At 38.9% G+C, this 25530-nt stretch overlaps 1 protein-coding gene across 2 annotated transcripts in view; it reads right to left on the reverse strand.

Annotated features, from left to right (window-relative positions):
- The window catches only part of Epb41l2 (erythrocyte membrane protein band 4.1 like 2), a 187812-nt gene that overhangs the window by 12016 nt on the left and 150266 nt on the right, over positions 1-25530 (reverse strand). Inside the window, exons 12-21 of one of the 2 annotated variants that reach the window (XM_026786469.1) lie at positions 24683-24852; positions 20256-20318; positions 18338-18484; positions 17045-17143; positions 11194-11247; positions 10435-10992; positions 8720-8842; positions 6354-6452; positions 4746-4826; positions 587-695 (exon numbers count right to left, since the gene is read on the reverse strand). In XM_026786469.1, the coding sequence (XP_026642270.1) occupies positions 588-695; positions 4746-4826; positions 6354-6452; positions 8720-8842; positions 10435-10992; positions 11194-11247; positions 17045-17143; positions 18338-18484; positions 20256-20318; positions 24683-24852 (1502 nt within the window). In that variant the 3' untranslated portion in view covers position 587. The remainder of the gene's footprint in view (positions 1-586; positions 696-4745; positions 4827-6353; positions 6453-8719; positions 8843-10434; positions 10993-11193; positions 11248-17044; positions 17144-18337; positions 18485-20255; positions 20319-24682; positions 24853-25530) is intronic. The other variant, XM_026786468.1, reaches the window with a different exon arrangement.

Raw genomic sequence — 25530 nt, forward strand, 5'->3', positions numbered from 1 at the left:
GAACTAGCTCTTGTAGACCAGGCTGGCCTCAAACTCACAGAGATCCGCCTGCCTCTGCCTCCCAAGTGCTGGGATTAAAGGCATGCGCCACCACCGCCCAGCTTCTTTGGAGTTCTTAACTTTTTGAGAATATTAATCCTTTACTGTTGGTTATATTAAATATCATTTATCAATACTTTCCCTCCTTGATCTTTCAACTTTTAGGTAATACAAGTATTATGCTTTCTTTATAGATCACTGCTTGATATGTAATTTTTAACATATAGATTTTAAAGACTTAGCTCATTATCATATAAGATAAATTTCTCTGAAATATAAAAGTAACAGCACCCCCAGTGGCCAGTGTGAACATTAATTAAAGATTACAATAACAAGCTTGATAAAGAATAGGAATGTCGACTGCTAGCAGTCATTTGCAACAGACAGCCAACAGACCACAGAGATTCTGATTATACACATCTGAGCAGGTGCGCTCGATGATAACAACACGACGAAGAAAATCATTCAAAGAGCCTGATATAAAACTGCATAGCAAAGGATCACAGAGTGGTCACAGGGAAGGCTGTGGATGGCCAGGCTCACTTACCTTACTCTTCTCCTTCCTCTGTCAACTCTGTTTCTTTGTGCACTACCACCCTTGTGACCGACATATCCGGGTGCTGCTCTCTGGCTTCCCTGATGGCCTGAGCCAGCGCCTACCAGGATCAGAAGAACAGCAATCATGAGCTGAGTATTTGGTTCTGCCTAAAGATGGCAGAATACATGCACCTTCATCTACCAGACAAAAGGTCCAGCCAAACTGTTCTTGTGGTCTTCATTTACAATAACAGAGTCATTCAAGTTGGATTCACTGATCATTTCAGAAATCTCCTGCCATTTTCTCTGCTTCCTGACTTTCCTGTGTACCTCTAAGGGTGATGCATACAGGAGGAAACTGGCTTTGAAATCAGGTTTGTACTCACTGTGGTATTAGGAGAATGTGGTTTTCCTCTGAGCTTTATAGAATTCTCACCCGGAAGCTTAGACTAATGACAAGGCAATACAGATCATTTTGAGGTTTGTTGTAAGAATTTAGGAAATGATGTCAACTAACAAGTACAGTTCCTTATCTATACAAATGGTAGTAGCTACAACTTAACAGCTGGAAACTCCAAGACATGGGACCAGGTCTTCTAATCTTTGTCATTTAGGACTCTAAGTAATTGTATGAATTTAAAAAGATTATACTAAAACATTATAAGAAAAAATGCCCATAAACTTATAGGGGACAGAAATAAAGAACAATAATAACCATAAAAACAATCATTAAGAAGAAGTACACTGTCTGACAGCAGTTCAAGACTTTGCAGCTGGAGGCTCAAGGTTAATGGCTCTTTCTCAACTCCAAGCAGTCAGCACCAGCAGCACATGGGTAGGATCCAGAGTATGACTACACAGCTCCATGGTCTCTTCAAGGATGAGGCAGCAAGAAAGACGAATACCTCTATTTCAGAGAGCAAATGATGTAACATGCAAAGACCCTATTTTTAAGAGGGAGACATATCTTTCTTAATTATTGAGATTTTCATTTGTAAAGAAGTTCTGAAAGAAAAAAATCCCACAGAAAAACAAAGTCTAGGAAAGAATCCTAAAAAAAATATTCCTCTTAAGATATAGATCACCTAGTCATGCCTTTAATCCCAGCACTTGGGAGGCAGAGGCAAGCGGATCTCTGTGAGTTCGAGGCTAGCCTGGTCTACAAAGGGAGTTCCAGGACAGGCTCCAAAACCACAGAGAAACCCTGTCTCAAAAAACCAAAAAAAAAAAAAAAAAAGATATAGATCACCTTAATTATGTATCTGAAAACAGTGAAGAGCAGTGTAACCTTTCTTTTGCTCTGGTGTCTGTCTTTGGGAACAAACACATTACTGGATCATGTTACAGTTCTTCTCTGGTATAAAATTATGGAGTGTGGTGGTTTGAAGAAACAGCCCCCAATGGGAGTGAAACTATTAGGAGGTGTGGCCTTGCTGGAGGAAGTGTGTCACAGTTGGGGTAGGCTTTGAGGTCTCATATGCTCAAGCTATGCTCAGAGTGACTCAGTTCACTTCCTGATGCCTGAAGACCAAAATGTAGAACTGTTAGCATTCTCCAACACCATGTCTGTCTACATACTGCCATGTCCCACCATGATGAACCTCTAAACTCTAAGTAGCCCCAATTAAATGTTTTCCTCTATTAAGAGTTGCTATGGTCATGGTTTCTTTTCAGAGCAACAGAAACCCTAACAAAGACATGGAGTATACTCTGGAGCTTTGTTCATTAAATCTAGGTAACCTATAGAGTAAAGGAGAAGAGGACAAGCCATAATCAACACCCAGCACATAATTTATTGTTTTATATGTATGGGTATTTTGCCTGCATGTATATCTGTGTACCATGTGTATGCTGATGTCCACGGAGGACAGAACAGAGTGTAAGATCTCCTAGAACTGAAGTTACAGATGTTTATGATCCACCAAATGCTGAAAAGGAAGCCTGGATCTTCTAGAAGAAGAGTCAGTGGCTCTTAATCACTGAGTCACCTCTTCAGCCTGTATCTTAAATTATGCTTGTAATTTCTTTCTTGTATATCAGCTTAAGAAATTAAATGTAATAATAAAATGTTAATAAAATATTACTATAACAATAATAAAGACCATGAGAAATATCATACTGCCAAATTTATAGGCAAAAAAGTAAACCTGGGTCTCAGTATAGTCAGGTTAGCCTTGAACTTCTTGGGCTTCTTCTACTTTAGTCTCCTGAGAGCTGATGTAGGACAACAGGCATGTAGCACCATACCAGGCTGAGAACTATTTTATTAGAAAGAAATATGCTAAGAGTAAGTACAGTGTAGTTTTTTCCTTGCTGGAATGGAGCAGCAAATTATGACCAGCAGAGAAGGAAGAGCTGCTGAGCTGGTTTCTATGGGAGTATGCCTATCAGATATATCAATGTGAGACATTTTTGTGTCTCCCTCAACTAAAGGAATCTTCCATTACTAAGATTTCTTTGAACAAAAGGAAGGAACTAGAAAAAAATTGGAATGGTATTACTCAGTATGTGACCAGCATCAGTTTTTGTCAAGAGATCAATTTCTTCATTTAATGTACATAGTTCCAAGGATCCCTTTTTAAGGAGAAAGTGAGCCCATCATGAGCATCTTGTGGCAACTATGTAGATCGGACACCACTTAACTAGTGCTGAAGCATAAAAGGGATGGTATGCTCTTACATAAACTGTTCAGAATACTGAATCATCCTTTTTAAATAGAATTGTGTTATTTTAGGAACCACATGTTTCATATTTGTTATTTATATATTTGCCTTTTACAAGCAATGCTACATAAACTTGAGTTTTCAAGGCAAACAGGTTAAAAGGTAAAACCTGAGGGATACCCAGCTGAGCAAGTATTGTAAAGCATGAAAGGGAAAAGGACTAAAACAATGATTGGAAAATACTCTTCTTGCCTAGAACACTGTAGGCATTTAATAAATACTTCTTGAGCAAGAATGTCAGGGGAAAAGTAAGAGTCAGGTATGCTCCACCTTGGAGTCAGGGAAGTCCAGATTCCCCACTGGGAAACAGCAAAAGCTCCCTCTGTATGGGAAAGCGGAGGTGTCAGTTCCATAGACAGTTCTTCCATGTCAAGTGAGATACTCAATTCCTAGGAATCCCCCACTCTTAAGTTCATACTTAGCATCTGGGGCAACTTTATCTCTAACCCTTAGAAATTGAAAACACAACAAACCAACAGGCAAACAAATGGATCCCAAACATTATGAAACATGTAATCAAAATACCATGCTTACAAAGGTCACAAAGTTTCATCCTTTTTGGTCATACACAGAGCCTTTCTCAAGCAAGCAATTCTTACTTCTAATAGCGGCCCTCCTGGGCATAGTACCATATTCAAAGCTGTGTGTCTATCACTTGTCTCTATTCTCCAACAGAAAAGGTCTGCTAAGCACTTCTATTCCTTTCTTCAAGTTGTGGAGAAAAATACCTTATTCTCCTTTTTAAAATTAATCAAAAAGAAAAACTAAGAAAAAAGGAAAGGAAAGGAGAAAGAAAGAAGGAGGGAGGGAGGGAGGGAGGGAGGGAGGGAGAGTAGAAAAGCAAACGAGGGAGGGAAGGAGGCAGACAGACAGACACTCTTGTCATCACTTGCGGCTAGTCTAAGACCAAGCTTCCAGCAGCCCCCCACTTCTTACCTACCTGCTTTATAACCAAGCATTGACCTATCTTAGAACTGACATAGTTCTTGTTTTAAAAACAAAATAAAAAAATAGATTCAATACAAATTTTCATTTTGAAAGAAATATGAGATCTTTCCTTCCCTTTACAACCCCAAATTACCACAGGAAAAATACTTAGCAGTCACTAGTCTAACTTTTCTTATACTACACAATCACTTGAAAATGTTCAACAACTAAGCAAAAGAAACCTTGGTGGCTTGTTTGTTTGTTTGGGCACTGTCATTTACTGCCATTTGTTTTAAAATATTTAACAACTTGTCTTTAAACCAGGCCAATGTGAATTCCTACTGGTCACCAGAAGTCCCCATTATCTTGCATGTTAACCCAGTGAAAGATAAACATTACTTCGTGTTTTGTGCTGGTGTGTTTAGGAAAGCTCACAGGACAGGCTAGGAGTGTCCTTCGGCCATACTTTGGATGCACCAGGAGGTAACTAGATACAGAAGGGACAGGCAAGGCCCTTACCTGATCGTGATCAAGGGCTGCATCTCCTGTGATCACAATGCGTTTCTCAATTCTTGTTTCAGAGATTCCACCTTTCACAGTCTAGAGGTCACAAAAAAAAAAAATTAGAAGAAGAGAAAATAGTAAGTAGAACTGACAACTTCGACCAACGTAATACCAGAATCAGGCTCTGTGTGCTTTTTTGTGCTGTGCTTTTCAGTTCCACAGAGACCTACTGTTAAAGTGACAGTGTCCATGCATATCCTTGACTTGAAAGCAGTCCTTAAAATACCAAGATTCTGGCCAGATTAAAATGGAACAAATGCCATTTAAAAAAAAAATATCTAAGTAATTCCATTGGGATAATCTAAGTTATCATTCCCTAAGTTTCTTCCCTATCAGTTGGCCAATTTTTTTTTAAAAGGAGAGTAAAAAGAAGAAATAATTGGCATTGATAGTTATGAACATTTTAGGCGTGTTTTTGATTTAGAAAATTGATACTATAGTTTTGATGCTTGATTTCAGTCATACAAATTCATTTAGTAAGGCATTCATTTCATTTAGTGAAATTACAAAAAAACCTTGCATCTGATTTAAAGAAAACAAATAATATGTTCATTAAAAGTTTGATCTAATGATTGCTTCCAAGTGTGGCTGTGCACATGAACACAGAACACGCTATACACTGGCTGTGTAGAAAGACTGGGGTGAAGGAAGCCCTGAATGAACTGCCTCACAAAGGTACTGGTCAGGTGTGAGCTAAGAGTGTCTGGGGCAGGCTGGAGAAATAGAAGGCCAGAGATCCTCTGAGACCTTTGCACACAACCAATACCAAAGTTCTGAAAAAACACTCTATCATCTTTACAACCCACACACCAATCACACGCAGTGGCACTTATCTAAGAAATAAAGCTTATCACTAGCTCTATCACCTGAACATTTGTTAAATTGAGTACCAACATACCTGAATTTTTAATTCACAAAATTTCTTACTATTTTTTGCTTATTATTTAAATTATTGTCTTAAACATGAAATGGAAAGGGTATAACAGATATATTTAAGACTACTAAAAGCACTAATCCAATGTGAAAATAAAAGCAAAATGAAATACTAGAAAAATCAGACTTGAATTACACTGGAGTACATCAGAATCAGTTGGAAGCTTTCCCCAGGGTTCCAATAGGTCTGGAGTAAGTAACTTTTAGACATCCAAGCCCCAGATGCAGCTGATGCTTTCAGTCCAAAAACTACATGGGCTGGTTATATAGTATTATATAACCATGTTTAGAAAAGGTTTTGGGTAAAATGTCTTAAATCAACATACTAGAACTTTAAACAAATGAGAGACGTCTCACAATTTTATTAAAATATTTCTTCTGTTCATGTAGCTGTCTTAAATATATAGCTAGTCATATTTTTACCCCCTTGTACTTTACAAAACTGTAATTTGGTTCAAAACATATTTGTTGTTGGAGCCTAATTTCTTGGATACTTTAAAGAAAGACATTTAGTTCACTGGCACTGGCTATGTATTACTCAGAAGTGTGTATAGGAACAAAGGAATAATACAGAAAAGATCTGTTTGCCATGTACCATCCTCTCCCTAGGGTTCCCCTACATTGCTTTACCTTGGTGATGTGTGTGGTTGTCGTTGTTGACACGGACTCAGATGTGATGGTTTGTGCAGTCAGTAACGTGCCCGAATCACCACCAGCCCCACCATCAATCTTTGGATAGTTGGAGGAAAAATACAAAGTAATGCTTAACTTCCATCATGTCAGAAAAGACCCCGCCCACTGAGTATGCATCTTCTAAGATTCCGCAGTTGGCAGGAGATGCTATCTGCCTGTCCTTTGCATGTTGGTAGTAGTGGTTCATGGTCCAGAAAGGAGCTGGCATTGAAAAGAGGAGCTGTGAAAAACAATGAATGTACAGAAACAAACCCTGTGGCAGAAACAGGAAGTAGAATAAAGTGAAGGTAAGACTGTAAGTCAAACAATAGTGAAGAGGATTTGTCTGAGGACATTTGCAGAAGCTAGAAAAAGGAACCCAAGAGCCAGGGGAAGAAGTTTCCACAGTGAACAGAAGTACTGACTTTGCTATTGTTTTTTAAGCACAGGTGGGTAAAAATAGGTAAATATTTTCTCAGATTACTAGTAACAGAACCTGATGAGGACAAACTGAACTTAAATATTTGGTTATCTGCTTATCCCTAATATATTCTGTAAAACTTACATAGTTGTTATAACAGTTGGCATCTCATGAGTATATACATTTATGAGTGAATATATTATTATATTATTATATTAAGTGACTATACTTCATGTATGCCATATATATACACTATATATATATATCCCATTATATATATTTTAAAAGGAGCTATTTTATTTTGATTGCTTTAACACTGGAAGAGGCAGAAGATTCTAGAGTTTAACATGAAAAATAACAAAGTAAATTAACAGCTAGGTTGCTTACGTTACGATCACAAACCTATGTGCCTACTTCCTAACACAACACAAAGAAATTCCTCTCGGACTGTCTCGGGTACCTGAGCTGCTAAAGGTACTTACTTACCACAACACAGGCGTAAGAACAATATTCTCACAAACCTGCCCATGATTAAGAAACCTGTTTGCTCTTATGCAGGATCTATCCACACATATGGATAACATGCTTGAAACTTTTTCTTTAATTTCTTTTTTTATTTTTTATTGAGCTCTACATTTTTCTCTGCTCCTCTCTCTGCCTCTCCCCTCCCCTTCAACCCTCTCCCAAGGTCCCCATGCTCCCAATTTACTCAGGAGATCTTGTCTTTTTTACTTCCCATGTGGATTAGACCCATGTATGTCTCTCTTAGAGTCCTCACTGTTATCTACTTGTTTTTGAGACATATTGCATACATATACACATTCAGTCTCTTAAAAAAATATTTTAAGACCTGACATCCTTCACCTCAGTGGAATCCTGCCAGAGAAAGGCAAACCACTTATTACAAACATTTTACACAGGTCCATTTTGAAATGATGAACCCATTTTGTTTGTGTGTATGTGTGCATACACATGTGTTTGTGTGCATACACATGTGTTTGTGAAGTCTTATCAAACGTTGGTCACCTTGTTTGTGAGGCAGAATGTCTCATTTGACCTGAAGATGACTAATTCAATTTGGCTACACTGGCTGGCAAGTAAACCCTAGGATCTTTCCCCAGCACTGGGGTTACAGGCATGAACCACCCCAGCTTTGAACAGAGATCTGAACTCAGGTTCTCAAGCGTGGGTGGCAAAGCAATATAAACTAAGCAATCTCTCCAGGCTTCTTATTTAAAAAAAACCTTCACAGAACCATTGTCTGCAGACCTAAAATCCAGCACACAGTTCTTTGACACTGATTCCATGAAAATGACTGTGTATTCCTAAGAAAAATGACCCAGCAGAAAGGGGAGAAAGTGATGTGGTGTCTCTAATATCAGAATAAAACATGAGTTTATTCAGTCTGCTTTCATGGAGTCAGAGCAGGGGGATCCTTATAATACTACAAATGTATAAAACCTATCATATCTAGGTCATTTCCTTCCCAAGAACGTACCCAGATACATACGTACAACAAGGCGGAAGGGTCCTACAGTAACAGGATAGGGCTTGTGCTGCTTGTCTTAACTAATCATATTATGGCTCCCTATTACGAACTAAGTCATCGATATACACTTAACTCCTCCTCTCTAATTGAGGTTTTCTTTCCCTAGGAACCAAAGACTGGACTCTGAGCCTCACACCACTAGAAGTGCTGTATCCCCAGTCCTTTGGAGGTCACCCGTTTGCCTGTAGCTCTCTGTCTAAATCTAAGACAGCAACAGAGCAGGTTACATTGCCGCAACAGCTACAAAGTATGAAAAGCTATGTCAAAGTCAGAAACGGGGAAGACTCTGTAAACAGAAGTATTCATACTAAACAAAAAGGGAATTCAAACAGTCCAAATCTTGAGCTTTTATACCTGTGGAGACTCATATGTGATGGTTTTGGTCTCAGTTTGAACAATGGGGACTTCCTTGGTGGAGATTTCTGTCCTTTGTGAGGCATCAGAAATTGTTACCATCTCTGTTTTTACCACTGGTGGCTAAGGTGGAAAAGGAAGGGAAAGGTAAATTCTAGTGGTCATAAAGTAGAAGAGTTTAAAGGAACCTTCAAAAATAATTGTTAAAAAAAAAAAAACCAAACACACATTCATGCATGAAAAGAGGAAAAGGAAAATAACCTAAAAAAGATAATATAACCTAAAAAATAGAAAAGACAAATTCTCCTTCAGCTATATCTCCTACGTGTGTGTGTGTGTGTGTGTGTGTGTGTGTGTGTGTGTGTGTAAGGTAAAACAATGACCCCCTAAATTGCATCGTTCTTCAACTGTGACAGCCCTAAACCACTACACTGATACATGTATACTTTACTTTGGGGGAAAAAAATGTTAAAACTGAAAGATAATAGAATGCACTAAAGGTAACCACCTATATTTCTACTGAAGTTTACTGAAAGGGTATTTTCAAGTATGATTATTTTCAATGACTCTTGCCCGAAAGTTTGCTTTCTTTTGCATTAAGTACAATACAATGTTATAACGAACATTAGTCCACTGGTGGTGCATTAGAAAGATTTTAAACCTGCAGAGAGGTTCAATTATCTGTTAACCCTGCTGAGCATACATGCTCAAGTATACCAGACTATAGCACTACCAAATATTTTAACACTTCCTTTGAGAAAAAGCCCCGACAGGTGTAATTATTTAAATGGAAAAGGCAGTTCAAAGTGTTCAAAAGACTCTTGAGAGGCCTTCTCTGAAGTGAAATATGAAATTTTAAAGCAACCCATTTACTCCAAAACAAAGCCAATTAAAGACTGCCCACTCTCCATCAAGAGAGCAAAGGCTGATAAATCCCGATATTGTGGGTTTCTGGAATCAAGAGACATTCCTGTGTAAGTAAATTATCATGTGAAAGACATTGCTCATAATGATCAAGACAAAATCTGAGGAATATGCAAGGTCCGCTTTCTTGAAAATAAAAGACATAACTAATATAGAACAGTCTACAAAATAATCAATTTGCAAATCATCCAGGACTGATGTAAGAACCAGAAAAAAGGAGTGCACTTCTGGTGAATGTTTTAGTCCTTGATGTCAAGAAGAAAAGGCTCTCAACCAGACCACACTCTCCTTGGACTCTAAAGACAGGAACCACAGTGGCATTCAAGAACTAATGTCCTTACCACTGTCAGAAACCACCTCACAGTTCTAAGAAAGAGTAAGAAAATGGTCCAGAAAGTCAAACCCAATCATTACAACAGGAACACATGCATTTAAACCCACCAACTTCCAACAGAACACTATGATAAAAAGGCATGTGATTGAGGAAGTAGTGCAAAGAAAGACAAAAAAGCACCCAAAACATGCAAAGAAAAACTGAAATGGAAACGAGAAGAAGAGACGTGGTTGTGGAAGTTTACCCTACAGGCAATCCAGCTGCAGCAAGGAGCTAGAAACTGTGACCTGAGCTGCAGAAGATCTACAGAGCAGTGCTTCCCCCTTCTTCCAGACAGAAATATCAGATTCTTGCTGAAAAAGTCGAAGGAGAATTAGGGGAAAAGGTGAAGAAAGGCAGGCGTTTCCCCCTGAGAAAGAGCGCTAGAGTTTAGCTCATGCTTGAGACTCCCATTTACCTCTGAACAACAAATAATTTCTGGTAAAACATCAATGTCAACATGGGGCACCTCTCCGTTAACTGTGTGTTGCTCTTCCTCGGTCTCTTCTCTTACATCTTGCTTAACAATGTCTCCATGTACACTCTTCTCTCCAGGCAACTTTTGGGCAACTACAGCTTCCTGGGCCTCTGTTTCTACTGGGAGTATACTGGCCTCTGCTTGTCTGTCTGGGATGGCTTCAGGCATTGCTGCCTCCCTCTCTACTACCTTGACTGCTTGGCCGGGCTCTTCCTCCATCTCGTCATACTCCTCCTGTTCTTCCCTTATGGTGCCCTCGGTCACTCGGTGGTGGGGCTGGTACTCTCCCACATCTTCCTCCTCACTCTCACTGCTGCTGCTCTCAGAAGACAGGGAGGTGGAGTCTTTTTGTGTCACGGGCTCCACCTTACGAGTCTCCCCAGGACCACTCCCAGCTGACATCTCTTTACCATTCATTTCTTCTGTGGTTACTCTTTCGTCTTTCCCAACCTCTGCCCGTTTCTTCTCCTCCACTACATTCAGAGTCTCATGTGAACTCTGTACAAAAAAAAAAAAGTGGATGAGGGGAAACAAAAAAATATATGAATAAATAAAAACAGTGGAAACTCAAATTAACTGATGGCAGATTCATGTCATGAAGAAACACAAAGATGACTGTGATGATGACTGAAAGGGAAGCAGGGCAACATGAGGCAGATGAGAGGGGTTAGCGTGGCATTAACATGGAAGAGGGGGAACCTTAACAGCGTCCCTGGCTCCAGTGCAAGGCCCTTCCGATGCAGGAGCGCGAGTCTGGAAACAAAAAGCAACCGGGGACACAAATCAGTATCGTTTCGGGGACACAAATCAGTATTGTTTATACCTCAACAAGCACTGAGACAGACATGTGACTATGCAAACACAGAACAGCGACCCTATTGAAACCTGTGCTCAAGGTCACAGAGGACAATAGATAAATGCCACACCACTTAAAAAAAAAAAAGACAAAAACAGCCAGTATTCTTGAAAAGAAATTAAGAAATTAAAAAAAAATACAAACCCTTAGTTGAAAATGTTAAAAAAAAAAAATATGTAATTAGACCTAAGCTTCCTAATCCACTTAAAGGATAAATTTTAAATCTGTTCCTCAGTGGATGGGCTGGGGGGGAAAGCAGGGGGAAGAACTGTGGATGGAATGTAAAATGAAATTTAAAAAAATTAAATTTTTTTTTTAAAAACGCTTAAAAAATCAACAACAAAAAAAATCCTGTTCCTCAAACACTTTAGTCTGAATCTAGAACACTGGCTGGGACCCTAAGAGTAGCATCAAGGATCTCTTTCCTTTTTTCTCCCCCTGGATCAGCGGTGCTTTTTAAAAAATAGCTTGGCAGCCAGGCAGTGGTGACACACACTTTTAATGCCAGCACTGGGGAGGCAGAGGCAGGCGGATCTCTGGGAGTTTGACCAACCTGGTCTATAGAGAACAGTGAGAGCTGTCACACAGAGAAATCCTATTCTTGGGGTTAAAAAAATAAAAAGCTCAGATCGGCAAAATCATATTCGGTTTCAAAAGGCTATTAATATTAAAACATTCATTCCGGACAATTATTAACATCTCAATTTGCAATACAGATAGTTGGGTGGGTGTCAACATTTGCCTCACACGCTTTCTCTTAGAATTTAGTTCATTCACTATCACCACTGATACTGGAATGGGTCAAGCTTACTACTGAAGAAAATCATCCCAAACCCTGTGGACACCTGTTTCTTAGCAGCACATTAATTCTATCTGATTAATACGGTAGCTAACCGTTCTATCTAATACCTGTAATACCTGCATAATGAATATAGGAGTAACATTACTATATTGCAGTATTAACCAGGGTAGAGTTCTTTTAGGAGTTTCTAAAGTGTCATAGTACCTTACACTTGCACAAATGAAGCGGAGCAACCAGTTTGCATCCTCATGACACTACCAGTGATTGAACTGATAAGTAATTATGCTCCAGGCAACAGTGCTGTTTACTCAAGGGGTCACCACATAAATGCAGAAGGACACTGGTGCACTCAGAGGTGTCCTAATAGATACCGGGTACTTCATGAGTCCCAGCAACACAGACACACAGATCTAAATAATACAATTCTCAATGGTACCTACAAACATATGCCACAGGCGCTCTAACCTGTTACTCTGAAATGTATGGTAATTTTGAGTTGCTCAAAAGTCATACCATGTAAGCATGTGATTAACGAAATAAGAAAATCACCTTTCCAGTTTTAATGAAAACCCAGGAGTTTCAGATGCAAACTGAAAACCCTGAGTCTACTTTTATAAACAAGTAACATTTAACTACAAACTGCTCCACAGAAGATACCCAGTGCTCAGAGCATTTCTAGGACAGATGTTTCTGGCTTATTACAGGTCAGTATATAACCGTTATTTCTTTACTTAGCCTCAAATGGCTAGACAGATTTAACTCAAGTTTAGGGAATTCCAGACCGGCACCCCAACACAATTAGCTCAGGAAGTCTGGCAGGTACGTGTATGGTGTTTTGAAAACCAAACCACCAGAAGATGCCTGAAATTTGGGTTCCGAGAACTCGAGCTCCGCAAAGCACTTAAGCTAGCTTCCCCTCAGCTGATATTTTCCTTTTGCTTAGTAACTCCAGATCTGGGCCTCAGTGGCTTAAAAAGTTTTCTACATTTAGTCAGTTTTTGTTTTGGTTTGGTTTTTAACAAAAATTAAATAGGAAAAATAGGAAAAATTATCCAAACATAAATCTACTTCTTTATGTTCAAAATCACTGTTTATTGAATGTTTCTCCCACGCAGTGATTTCACTAGTAAAGTGGAGGAAAAGGTACCTAAATAGTCGAGAGAGAGAGAGAGAGAGAGAGAGAGAGAGAGAGAGAGAGAGAAAGAAAGAAAGAAAGAAAGAAAATTTTGTCTCTCAAGTGGCTTTTAGAAACAGGGGAAACAAAGCAAAATGCACCTCAGTCAAGCGTGAGAAGGGCGCAGAAGAAAGCATTTCTCTAGGTGCATTAGAGTTCACAGCAGCGCCCTCTGCTGTCCAAGTGGTGGCTGAAGGGAAGGAGGCTCTCATACTATGAGAAAAGCCCTTTCCACTAAACAAAATTGATGTTATCTCCTCTTCTAGGCTCTAGAGGTCAGAAAAGGAAGAGCAGAGTCAGCAATACATCAGGACAGACGGCAGTGACCTACTAAGAGAAAGGAAAGGTTACACAAGAAAGAGTAACAGAACAGCATATGATGAAGGAAAAGCTAGAATTTTGAAGATAGGAGCAGGCTTATATGAAAGTTGGCCCGAGTGCCAGCTTTTGCACCTTGCCTGAGAATCTCTGGAAGCTGGAAGCTACAGAAGTCATCTCCAAGGCATTCATCACTGAATGTAGCAAGGCACACCCCGAACCCCTCAAACACTGACTTCTGAGGTAGCTCCTTGGCCTCTTCTTTTCTGGCAGGGAATGATCCCTCCAGCAGCCCCTACATTAGAAATGCTTCTTTTCTATGCTGGATCCACTCTGCACCTCTGACTTAGCCACTTAATAAAGCATATTTGTGCAATGCCCTTTCTTGACAGACTAGGGTGGGGGACGACACAAACACAGGCAGTTAAAGAAAAAAAAACTTAAGACAATCTCAGAACTGAAAACTCAGTACTCAGTGAGCAATAAACAGCCCATCTGTTTACTGAAAATCTATTAAGGCAGATATATTAAGTTTTACATATCTATCCCTTTAACAACGCTTCCTAGTCAGCTGTGAGAACCCTAGAAACTTAGAATGACACAAAATATGAGCACCCCTCCCAGCCCTGCCATGTGGAACTTTGAGAATTCTTAATAAACCACATTCTCCAGACTTTATACATGTATGGCACGTACAAAGTGTTCTTCAGATCTTGACCTAAGAAGAATGGAGGGGGAGGGTGGGCTGGGTAAGTTCTTAAAATTTCCAGCAAAAAAAAAAAGTTTCTGATCTTTATTAATAAAAATTGTGGAGTTTTAGCACTGAAGGAACACAGCTTTAGTCCCAGCACTCAGGAGGCAGAGGCAGGCCAGGCGTATTTCTCTGAGTGCAAGGCCAGCCTGGTCTACAGAGCAAGTTCCAAGACAGCCAAGGCTACACGAAGAAACCCTGTCTCAAAACATAGCCAAACCAAGAGGGTGGGGCATTGTGGAATTTAAGTATTTTGCACTGAATTAAAATATATTCAGAAGTATTTTACTGACTGGGAAAGTCACTCATGTAGTGTTTGTCCTACATGTTCAATACCCTGAAATCAACCTTCAATATTACATCCTCCAAAAAACCTTAAGACTACAGAGTAGATAATCTCTCAAAGATTCACAAAAGGATACAAATCATCATAAGTCTCATAATACATGAGAGGGCAGACAATAGTTACTTACCCATTAAAAACTAAAAATTCTTTGGTTTCCAATTTTCTGTTCTATCCCCAAAATTATTCATGATCAAACCAAAGCTATTTTTGAAAATTCAATCTATTTAGTTTTTAAATAAGACACTTAAACAAAAAAGAAAGAAAAAATCTAGGGGTTAAAAAAGATGAAACGGTTCAACAGTTAAGAATACTTGCTCTTGCCGGACGATGGTGGCGCACGCCTTTAATCCCAGCACTCGGGAAGCAGAGGCAGGCGGATCTCTGTGAGTTCGAGACCAGCCTGGTCTACAAGAGCTAGAGCCAGGACAGGCTCCAAAGCCACAGAGAAACCCTGTCTCGAAAAACCAAAAAAAAAAAAAAAAGAATACTTGCTCTTGCAGAGGACCCAGGTTCGATTCCCAGCACCCACAGTGATTCACAAACTACTGGACCTGGATTTGTATGCCCTCTTCGGACCTCTGTGGGCACCAAGCACATATGAGGTACAGAGACATATATGTAGGCAAAACACTCACATGTAAAATAAAAATTAACAAATCTTTTAAAAAGAATTTTAAGAAAAAAAAAAGAATTTTGAGACTCATACTATAGGAATTTGGAAACTTTAGGCAAATACTTGCATGTATTTTTTCTACTTTTCAATAATGATTATTATCCAAAGACAAAAAAGGAACCCTAGAAAATCAAAATGGAAAAGAAGACATAATAAAGATAGAAACTAAAATAGTATTCAACTCAAGTAAAAGCATGAGCAGGCTGAGGGCATGCTTCCAATAGTTGTATGCTATCTCGAGAGAAAAACAGTACAGACAGATGGCCAATAAAAGCTTCATGGGTGAAGAGTCAACCGGATAACAAAAGGATATATATTATATACAGTATATATTTTCCACATCAGAGAAAGAATACTAGGAGCTTTTCCTGATTAATGTGGCATAACTTCACTTTAACCTCAAGTTATTTTATGCTGTACATCCTTAACACATGAGATCCAGAAAATCATAGTCTTAAACATCTTTACCAAAATTCTACTTAATATTTCTAAAAGCCCTTATCAAAGGATGGCAGCTGACTTAGGTTCTATGCATTCTGATGAATATTTCCCTGCTTTTAAAGCTCATGTCGTTTGGTCATTTTGGGTCCTGAAACCAGTTCCTACCTCAGCAGTTGCATGTGCTCTTCCTTCAGTATGGATACATTTTCTCCATAGTTTCTTTGAGACAGGGTTTCTCTGTGTAGCCCTGGCTGTACCAGAACTTGCGTTGTAGCCCAGGCTGGCCTCAAACTCACAGAGAGCCACCTACCTCTGCCTCCCAAGTGCTGGGATTAAAGGTGTGTGCAACCATTTCCCAGCTTTGATCTATTTTCTTATCATTAAGAACTTGCTTTAAATGCCATCTCTTCCTGACCCTTCCAACACAACACTGTTTCACCTTTTTAAGATTCTTAGTATGTAAAAATCTCTAATCATTAATGAACAAGCCTGCTGTCTACCCTGCCCCTTTTCACAGAGCTTAACACAGCACACTGCTGCCACCTCCAGTCGGATCCTGGTGAAATTGACATTCATTCCTAGCCTCAAGTTTGGGGGTCCAGGCCTTGGGGTCCCTCACTTGCTTGCCTTATGTGCCACCCTTGTGAACATCTCCTCTTCTAAACTCTCCAAATAATAAGTTGGCTAAGCAACCTCAGCAGAAGAGTAGAGTGGAAAAGAAATAGAAAGCTTTTGTCCTCACTCGTGACAGGCATTTCAAGGGCACAAAGAGAAAGAAACTGTCTTTTTTGTTACACTAAAAATCTTAAAAATGAAAATTCAAAAGCTTTCCCATATGTGATTAGTAAGTCATGAACCAAAGCACATGTAATATATCATAACAGTACCACCATGTGCCTAAGTGACTAGTTTCCCAACCAGAGGCCACATAGATCAAATGACGGACCATATATCACCTAGAACAAATGACATTCCTGTACTTCCTTATTCTCAAATTGCATGTAAGGTGTTGACTGAAATAGTGATTTTTTCTTCAAGTTCCTATACCCCTAACACAAAGGAGCCTAGCTTTTTAGACATTCAACAACTATTTGAAAATTAGATTGACACATTAAAAAATATCTCTGGCTGTGAAAAGCAATGCATGGGGGGGGGGGCAAAAGCAGATCCAATGATGCAAGGTGAACACCTTGGCCGCCTGAGCTTCCTCTTCAACTGTCCGTGTAGCCGCCATCAGGTACTTCTCCTTCATGGTTAGAATATCCTTGAAAAGATGGTCTCCTCTTCTCTATTGTTTTAAACAATGACATAATCAACAAAAAGACACATACATTACACCTACAGCAACACAAACGCAAAGGGACAGTGTGGGTCAGTGAAGCGAACCAGACAGAGTAGTACAGAGGAAAGCTGTTCCTTCCTAGGTCAGCAGCAACCGTTTCTCTGGAAATTCCAGACTGTGCTCCTAAACTACTGGTTTTTCAGAAAATCTGTAAATGCTGGTTTCCTCCTTCACAATCCCCAGCATAAAGAGAATGTAATCTCTCCATTTGAAAGGCTGCATTTTTCGGTTCAGAAATGACCTTTGCTCAGTGCCCTAAACTTGGAAGCTTTGCTCTGAGGCAAGGTGAGTAAACCAACATCGGAATGTTTAAATCAAACGTCTATAACTAGGCAAAACTCACTACATAATGAAAGGGAAATAATAAAATTTTAATGCAACATTTTTGTACAGCTTTCCAAAGTGCAGAGTATACTGTTGTCAGTCTCCTCAAGAAGGACATGCTCATGAATTTGCTGTTCAACCACAGGAGCAATCTGCCAGCATCAGAAAAGAAGAATGAAATGAATGCAGAGATATTCTAAGAGTATATCCTACAGGCAATACTTGAAGGTAAAAAGCAGATCGTGAAAAGAAATAAGAATGGGTGTGAGTCCCACTAGTGTCTATAAAGTTTTGAAACATGACTCTGTTTACCGTTGCACGGATGTTTCATAAATGCACTGATATATAATATTTCATAATATGTAATGTTTTGCAACTTTTCAACAGATCCCATCAATCTCCAAAGGTAAATCTTAACTCATTATCTTCAGAGTAATGACCTTAAACTAGACTACATATGTTCTACATTCCTTTATCAAATAAACGTCCTTATTTGAGAAGTCAATAACTAAGAAATTTAGTAGACACAGTATTACATTAGCTTCCAAATTGTCCTAAATAACAATTCCATGATACTAATTTACCTGAATACAACAATAAAAGTACTCTGAAAATATTCCAAAAGTACTTTGAAATTCATAAAATTTACCTAAGAATTAGGGCAATGGATATTACATTGTTAATACTTAGTATTTAAAAAAAAAAGTTAGCAATACAAAAGAATTGATGTGGGAACATTTTCTAACTTCTGAGAATCAGCAAACAAGATGAACAACTGCAGTGCGACACGAAGCCAACAAATAGCTAGTGACATACCCCTTGTGTCTGTAGGGACAGAGGTGTGATACGTCGTTTTTCCCATTCGTTAGGGCGCGGCTCGGGTGTAGACTCCATAAAATTGCGCTTGAGCTCACTAATGCTAGCCTGGTGTTTCAGTATGTCCTCCTGGGCCTTATCCAGGTCCTAGCAACATGTAACATGACAAAGGGGATCCAGAATGGAAAAAGACCCAGCAGGGCAAAAATAGAACCAAAAAATAAGATATAAGTAAACTTATTATTCAAAAACATAATAAAGCAAGAAAATGCCGAGTCTCGAAAGCCATATTATCACCTGTGAATAGCCCTGAGTTCATAAAAATTTGAAAATGAGGCCACTGATTATTTTACTTATATTTGAATGATTTTAATGTCTTCTCTATTTGGGATTTTAAATTATCCCTATTAGAAGGGAACCTTGGGACTGACCATAATGGCTAACAATCTTTTTTAAATACTTGGAATTAAATAGCAGCCTATGACTTTGTTCCCACAAATTTACCTTTGTCATAAAGGTTATTACTATATTGTACTCTGTGAATATAGCGAAAAAAAGAAGATTAAACATAGAAGCACACGCTTGGCCTGTCCAGGACCATCAACAGAAGTAGAAAAACCAAGGGGTGGCTTTGTCATGAACCCCTAGTAGTGGCTTCTAATTCTCGAGGAATAAAATAACTGCTTCCAGAGGCTTTTTATGCTTAGTCTCTCTTTACATGAATCACATATTGGTCTCACGTAATGCCAAGAACAAAGGAGAAACCCAGCCACCTCATGAAACATGTGGTCTCTTTACAAAGATGAAAAAATCTATTAGTCCTATTTTCATTGGCCTAGGCCCTGACAAAGGTATCCAGCATATTTAAAAGAAAAAAAAAAACTGGCTCTGGTAAGAAGTACATGTGTAATCAATGTTCAGGAATTGGAATTAACAGGATTTTAAATGTTTTCTTATACTTCAAAAATCACAGGCTGTCTGTAGATTCTAGCCCACTCCCAAAGGCAGGTCATGCATCTGATAAAATTAGGTCATCCACAGTCATGCACAAGCATAGTAGCTCACAATGAGCTTCTATAGCCATTTGCAAAAACTCACGAAAACCTGAAACTTTTGCATGGCGTGGAGAAACGACTGGCTTGAGATCAGGCACATTTCTTGCATTTGTTCACAGCAATGTTACTTATTATACTTTACAGCATTTTAGTAAGTTAAGCAAAAATACATTTTAGCAGTTATCAAAGCTGCCAAAAGCAACCTAACAGATTAGTCAGATTCCCAAGACCTGCAGGTCTCCACTAAACACACTGCACACAGCACCTTAGCATGTCCTACTCTGACATGGGAATACACTTTATAACTCCAATTTCTCATCTCCCCCCCTTCCTTGCCTTCCACCCTCTCTCCTCTGTTCTTCCCTTCTAATCAGAACAATTCTATTAATTAGTATAGTCTCAAGAAGAATCATTTAAATGGGCCACATACCTTATCACATGATTGTACAGAGGTCAAAAAAGGGGGTGAAGTCATAGATTGAGTCAAATGAATGAGCCAATGTCAAATAAAAAATGTAATTATTCTGTGTAAAGTATATTAAAAATGGGTTCATCTTACTTCAGACTCTATAACTTAAATGTGACCTACTAGGGAAATAGGCTTACTTAGTAAAGAATAAACCTTATTTAAATACAGAGAGCTTTTCTCTCCACTGTCACTTTGCAAACTTGAAATAGACATATCCCTACCTACACCACCTAAGAACCAAGCTGGACTGGTAGCATGCACTCCCAAGTTCGAGAACCCCATGCATTGCATGCACTGTGCTGGAAGAACGGCCAGGCAGCCTGTGCGTGACCTCCCGTCCACAGCAGCCTGGCAGCCAGAGGACAGAGTGCAGCGGTTCTTAGATCATACAAACCTCCAACATTAAATTGCTATGTCTGACATAAATATTATCTCCTTCTACTCTCAAGGTATTTTTCTGTGAAATTAAATCACACACAGGGGGAAAAAGCAAATAGATGTAAGTGTATCAGTCAGCAAGTACCAGAAACAACCCAGAGTTCCATAATCTAAGGCTTTAAAATAAAAGAGAATAAACGATCTTAAAAGCCACAACAAATAAAATTCAGATAACCCCCAAAAGTACATTCCACCATCCTCTCCCACCCCACCCCCCAACCCCCCAACAAAAGGAACTGCAGGCAATAGGCAATTCTTATTTCACATAGGGAAAACAGCCACCTCCTGCAGGTATGTTTCCAGTCTTCCATCTTCCCCTGCAAAGTCACACAGCACACAGGCAGAAAGAAGGGGCTCCTTGGGAGGGCTCCACCAGCAAGGCAGAAAGAGATGCTGTATCCAAACTTAATGGTGCAGCAGCAGTACCAGCCTTTCCTCCTGGCCCTCAGGAGACGCTACTAAGTCACTGTGGTCTTTCTTCACCTACAGTGTTGCACAGATGATGGAAATGATCCTTTGCAAGGGTGGAATGGAGAATGGAAGCTTCACTCTTTCTCAGTCCCTAGGTTATGCTCTACTTTTAAGAATTTTCCTTTTTTTTAAGCAGGATTAAAAATTAAAATATGAGATTGCAAAGATGGCAAAAGCCAAGTAGCAATGCAACAATGTACAGAGAGAGATGCCAAATTTGTCTTCAGCTTTACACAGGTTGCAGATTTTACATCATTATACATTGTCCCATCAGTTTTTAAATAAAGATTTTCTTGGGGCAAAATTAGCCAATTAGTTTTTTTCATATTAAAATGTGTATTTGCAAATAATCTTTTTAAAATATAGCCACTTCTTTCCATAAAATTTTTATACAATAGTATTCTGCAGTTGGACCTTTCTCAATATTTAATGGGAAATATCTAAAGACCCCAAAGAATTAATTTGAACGCTTAAGACTAAGTAGTACTGAGTAAATATTGATAGCAGGAAACTAATGGTAAAAACAAAAACACTAGCATGAAAGGAAAATCGGCTTTCCAGGAGCATCCACCCACATGCCCTCTCCTGTGCTGGCATGAGAGTGCCAAGGAGAGTTCCAAGGGCCTTGTTTGTGACTATTGAATGGTGTGCTTGACTGGTAGACGGCCATGGGCACCTCTCTTCCCCACCTCATTCCATCAGAGGTGGAAAATGGGACACAGCTCTGTGAAGAATCAGCCTCCAACTTCTTGGTCAACAGTTAACTCACTAAAGGGTTGATCTTTGGTATTTCTAAAGTAAATGTAATGAATTACAATTTCTCCTATAATGGATACTTATCCATTTCTAATATTTTCTCTTGGGGGTTTGCTCTGAATTCTGGGATTTAATCTGTGTTAATAGAATCCCTCAGAATCAAGACACTTAATCACCAGACCACCTTGAGCAAAATAATTAAAAAATACACTGCACATGTTAAGACTGACTTCCTCGTAGTGCAAAGGTAGAACACTTCAAAAAATCTGTCTTACACAGATGTAAAAAGTCTCAGACACCTCATTTAAAATAACAAAGCAAAACAGGCCAACCTTTAATATATAATCTACTTTCTCAAAGTCAAGTTTGACTTTTCATACATATTTGTTAAATAACAGATTATCATCTTTCCTATAAAGTAGCTGTTGCTGACTCTTATGAGTCAGGGTAGAAGAAAGAAGATGTCGCTATAATTCATCTCTCTGGTCCCCAAATGCTAAAAAGCCATCATGGAGTTTCTGAGATTCAGCTTAGAAACATCAGGAGTGTCATTTACAGACTTGGGCTCCTAAGAGCAAGTACAAGCCTGGGTTTTGATCAAGATTAGTAATACTAAGTTCTACTGATACATGTCAATTACAATTATACCAAAACATTCTATGTTTTATTTCAAAACATAAAGTTCCCATGCTTAAAGAACAGCACTAACATATATCCTCGGAACAGAGCCAGGATGAACACTTAAGGCCAATGCAGATTCCCAGCTCACATACTCCTTAACAACCTAATTATGATATTATACAACAATTTTCCCAGTTTGGTCTGAATCAGAGTGTGTGTGCCTAGACTCAGGATAGTGATGCAAAGAAGTATCTACATTAATCATGTGTGTGTGTGTGTGTGTGTAAATGCGTACATACTATTTTGAGGATAGTCAGTAAAAGTGATGCACAGGTTTAGACTCTATATTAGAAAGAGAATATAACAAAGAACAGTTGGGTGAACTTCAAAAAATGTAGTTTATGGAGGCATGTTAGCCACTGCTTCCTCTTCCTCTGGTTTGTCATTTAAATCATAGTCATAAAAAACATGAAAGGCGGTGGCTTTCCCCTCCAGATAGCAGAGGACTAGTGCCAGAGGAAGTGAAAAGGTAAGAGAAAAACAAACTGACTGAGAAGCTGAGAGAAGCAGCCCAAAGATGAGGATAAGTGAAGGAATGAATGAAGGTGATGTGATGGGGATATAATGTTGAACATCTGGAGGGAGAAAGGAAACCCAGAGCTTGGGGAGGCTGGGGAAAGCAAGATATCCATCTTCATCAAGAAGGGAGGGCAAGCCAGAGGCAAAGTATTTGTAAAAGTTAAAGGAAAAGTAACCAAATTCAGAATCCTTATGGTCAGCCGATTGGAGAGTCTTCTCATGGAGGGAAGAACAGTCAGGCTGCGGAGGGGCTACAACAGGCTCTAAGACAGAATCTGACGTGGCCACCTCAAGGTCGCCTTGCTCTGATGCTCCACCTGTGGATGGCAGCTCCAAGCTATCTAGTGTGGTCTGATCAGCCTCCCCAAAAGGGTCTTCCTCTGAAATGTCTGATAGCAAGTCCACTTCAGGGACTGGCAGAAGATGTGGGGAAAAAGATGAAGTACAGCAAATGAGAGGTGATGGGGGGCACACGCACACAGTCTATTTCAACAGTAACCCACAGTTGAGTATGAATCACACAATGGTCACGTTCAAAGGAACAAGAAGGACATAAGAGAAAAGAAGATACATTAGTGAAAATTTACTCCCAAGATGGTTTCATATAAACAGTGGTTAAAAAAATAACTGAGTAATCCATTTTTAAGGAGGGAAACTGGAGTCCTTTTACACATACTAATGACTGAATTTCTAAGTGATGGTTAAACTTAGTTACCAAGACATATATTGAGTATTGAAAGTACTAGCAAAAGCTCATATAACTAGCCATTTGCTAAAAACCAAGATTTCCTTTAGAATTTAATACAAGAACTTTTGTTGTCCAAAAAGAAATGTTTCACAATTACATATGCCAAATTAAGAAGGAAAAGCACAACAAAGCTATTTTTAAATACTATGCCTTCTTTTCAGTAGTCATTTTCTTGGGTACTCTGTAAGTATAATTTAAGATTCTGACAATTTAGCATTTGAAGACATCATGTACAACATAAACTGTGTTATCTTTAACTAAATACTTTTTAGACAAATAATTTTTCAACATGAAAATCACCAACTAATTTAATGACAGGATACAAATGATTTCCTATCACCCACTGTTTGATGCCCTGTCCTGGGGCTGTGTGTCTGAGACCTCTATGCTGGCTATAGAGGATGTCAGTGTAAGAACTACTATTCTGGCAGATGCTTTAGCTACTATTCTGTGTAGCTTTACATTTTTTGAAGCCAGAACTAAACTGACCCTGTAAGTCAACCAGATATGTGTGTATGCGCACACACATGTGCACAAGCACATACGTGCACTTATTTGCAATGTTGTATATAAAAACTGCTTTGTGCAGGTCTGGAAATGAGATGCTCAAAAGCTCTTCTGTCAAGTGACTAACAATCAATTGAAGTGACTTTAGTAACAAAGTAACAAAACAGTGACAGATTTGAGAACAACTTAACATTGGATGCTTTTTCAGTCACTAGAGTGTATGCACAAAATACAGGCAATTACAGCACACCAACCCTGTACTCACTATCCACAGCTATGAATTTTTAACGAATTTTTTCATAAAAATTATGATTCATTTAAAATATTAAGAAAATATAAAACTCAAGGCAGGGACTTCATTTAAAACTGACTAGTAACAAAATACGCAAATTTCAAATTAACGGTTTTTACTGGTGATTCAACTGATAATAAACTAAGAAATCAGGAAACGCTAGGACACTGTTTTCTTATATTAGTATAATTGACACTGAAATAAGTACTTTACTCTGAAAAATAATCAAAACATGGTTAGAAATCGCAATCCAAACATCAGCAGCAGCCTACCCATATTTAAAACTTGGGAATTTAAACCAGCATAGGTTACAGAGTGATAATAAATTTCTCATTCTGACATACAGCCTCAGCAGAGAGCCTCTGTCTAAGCACACCTTCTCAACAGTATTAGTGCTAACGTGCCATACCTTTCCCTCAGCAAGCAGGGGTGCAGCTTTTGCTGGGCTTCTGACATCCTTCCTGCTATCTCCATCTTGTATGCTGGTATAGCTGACAGCTCCAGGGCCATGTGCTAAACCCTCTCTAGGAGGGCCAGGAAAATCCTTCATAAGACTTTGGTCCACAACACCAATCAGAGCTAATCAGAAGATAAGTAGAAATACCTGTGAATACCTTAACTAGTGAACTGTCAAGCTTTAATGAACATATAACTCCTTAAACAGTCATATGTAAGTAGCTAGAACAGTTTGAACTTTGAAAATAAAAGCAAACTGTTTAAAAAACATTGTTTTAAAACAAAACTCTACTAAGATTCTGAGTTTTTACAAACTATTTATATTCATCTATTCATCCAGCAAATTGGTTTTTTGAGCATGTAGCTCATCATGGAATTGACCAGTAGGAGGAGCTCTTGAACCAATTGCAACAGTCCAGCAGAATTACAATGTAACAATAATCTGGGGTGATTTATCAGTCCCAAATCTTCCTTTTAAAACAACTAATCATTAAGATGATTTGTTTCATGGGGTTTTAAGAAATCCCCTGCAAATTAACTTTTATTCATACTAAAAGACTTTAGATTTAAGAATTTGCCTATCTAATATTTTTCATTTTTCTGACACTTCCGAATATCTCAACCTGACTAGGGTGTCCAAAATCCCAGCTGCTGCCCAAAAGTTGACCTTGTGCATTGCCTTGCTCTTTCTAGCACAGAGAGGTAGAAACCATAGTGCTGGATCAACTCCAGAGTCAGCAAGCACATCTAGTGACAAGTATCTCTAACAGAGGCGCCCCCTGAACAAAGGAACCCCACCAC

This window comes from Microtus ochrogaster, linkage group LG4, assembly GCF_000317375.1.
Source record: "Microtus ochrogaster isolate Prairie Vole_2 linkage group LG4, MicOch1.0, whole genome shotgun sequence".
Taxonomy (NCBI): Eukaryota; Metazoa; Chordata; class Mammalia; order Rodentia; family Cricetidae; genus Microtus; species Microtus ochrogaster.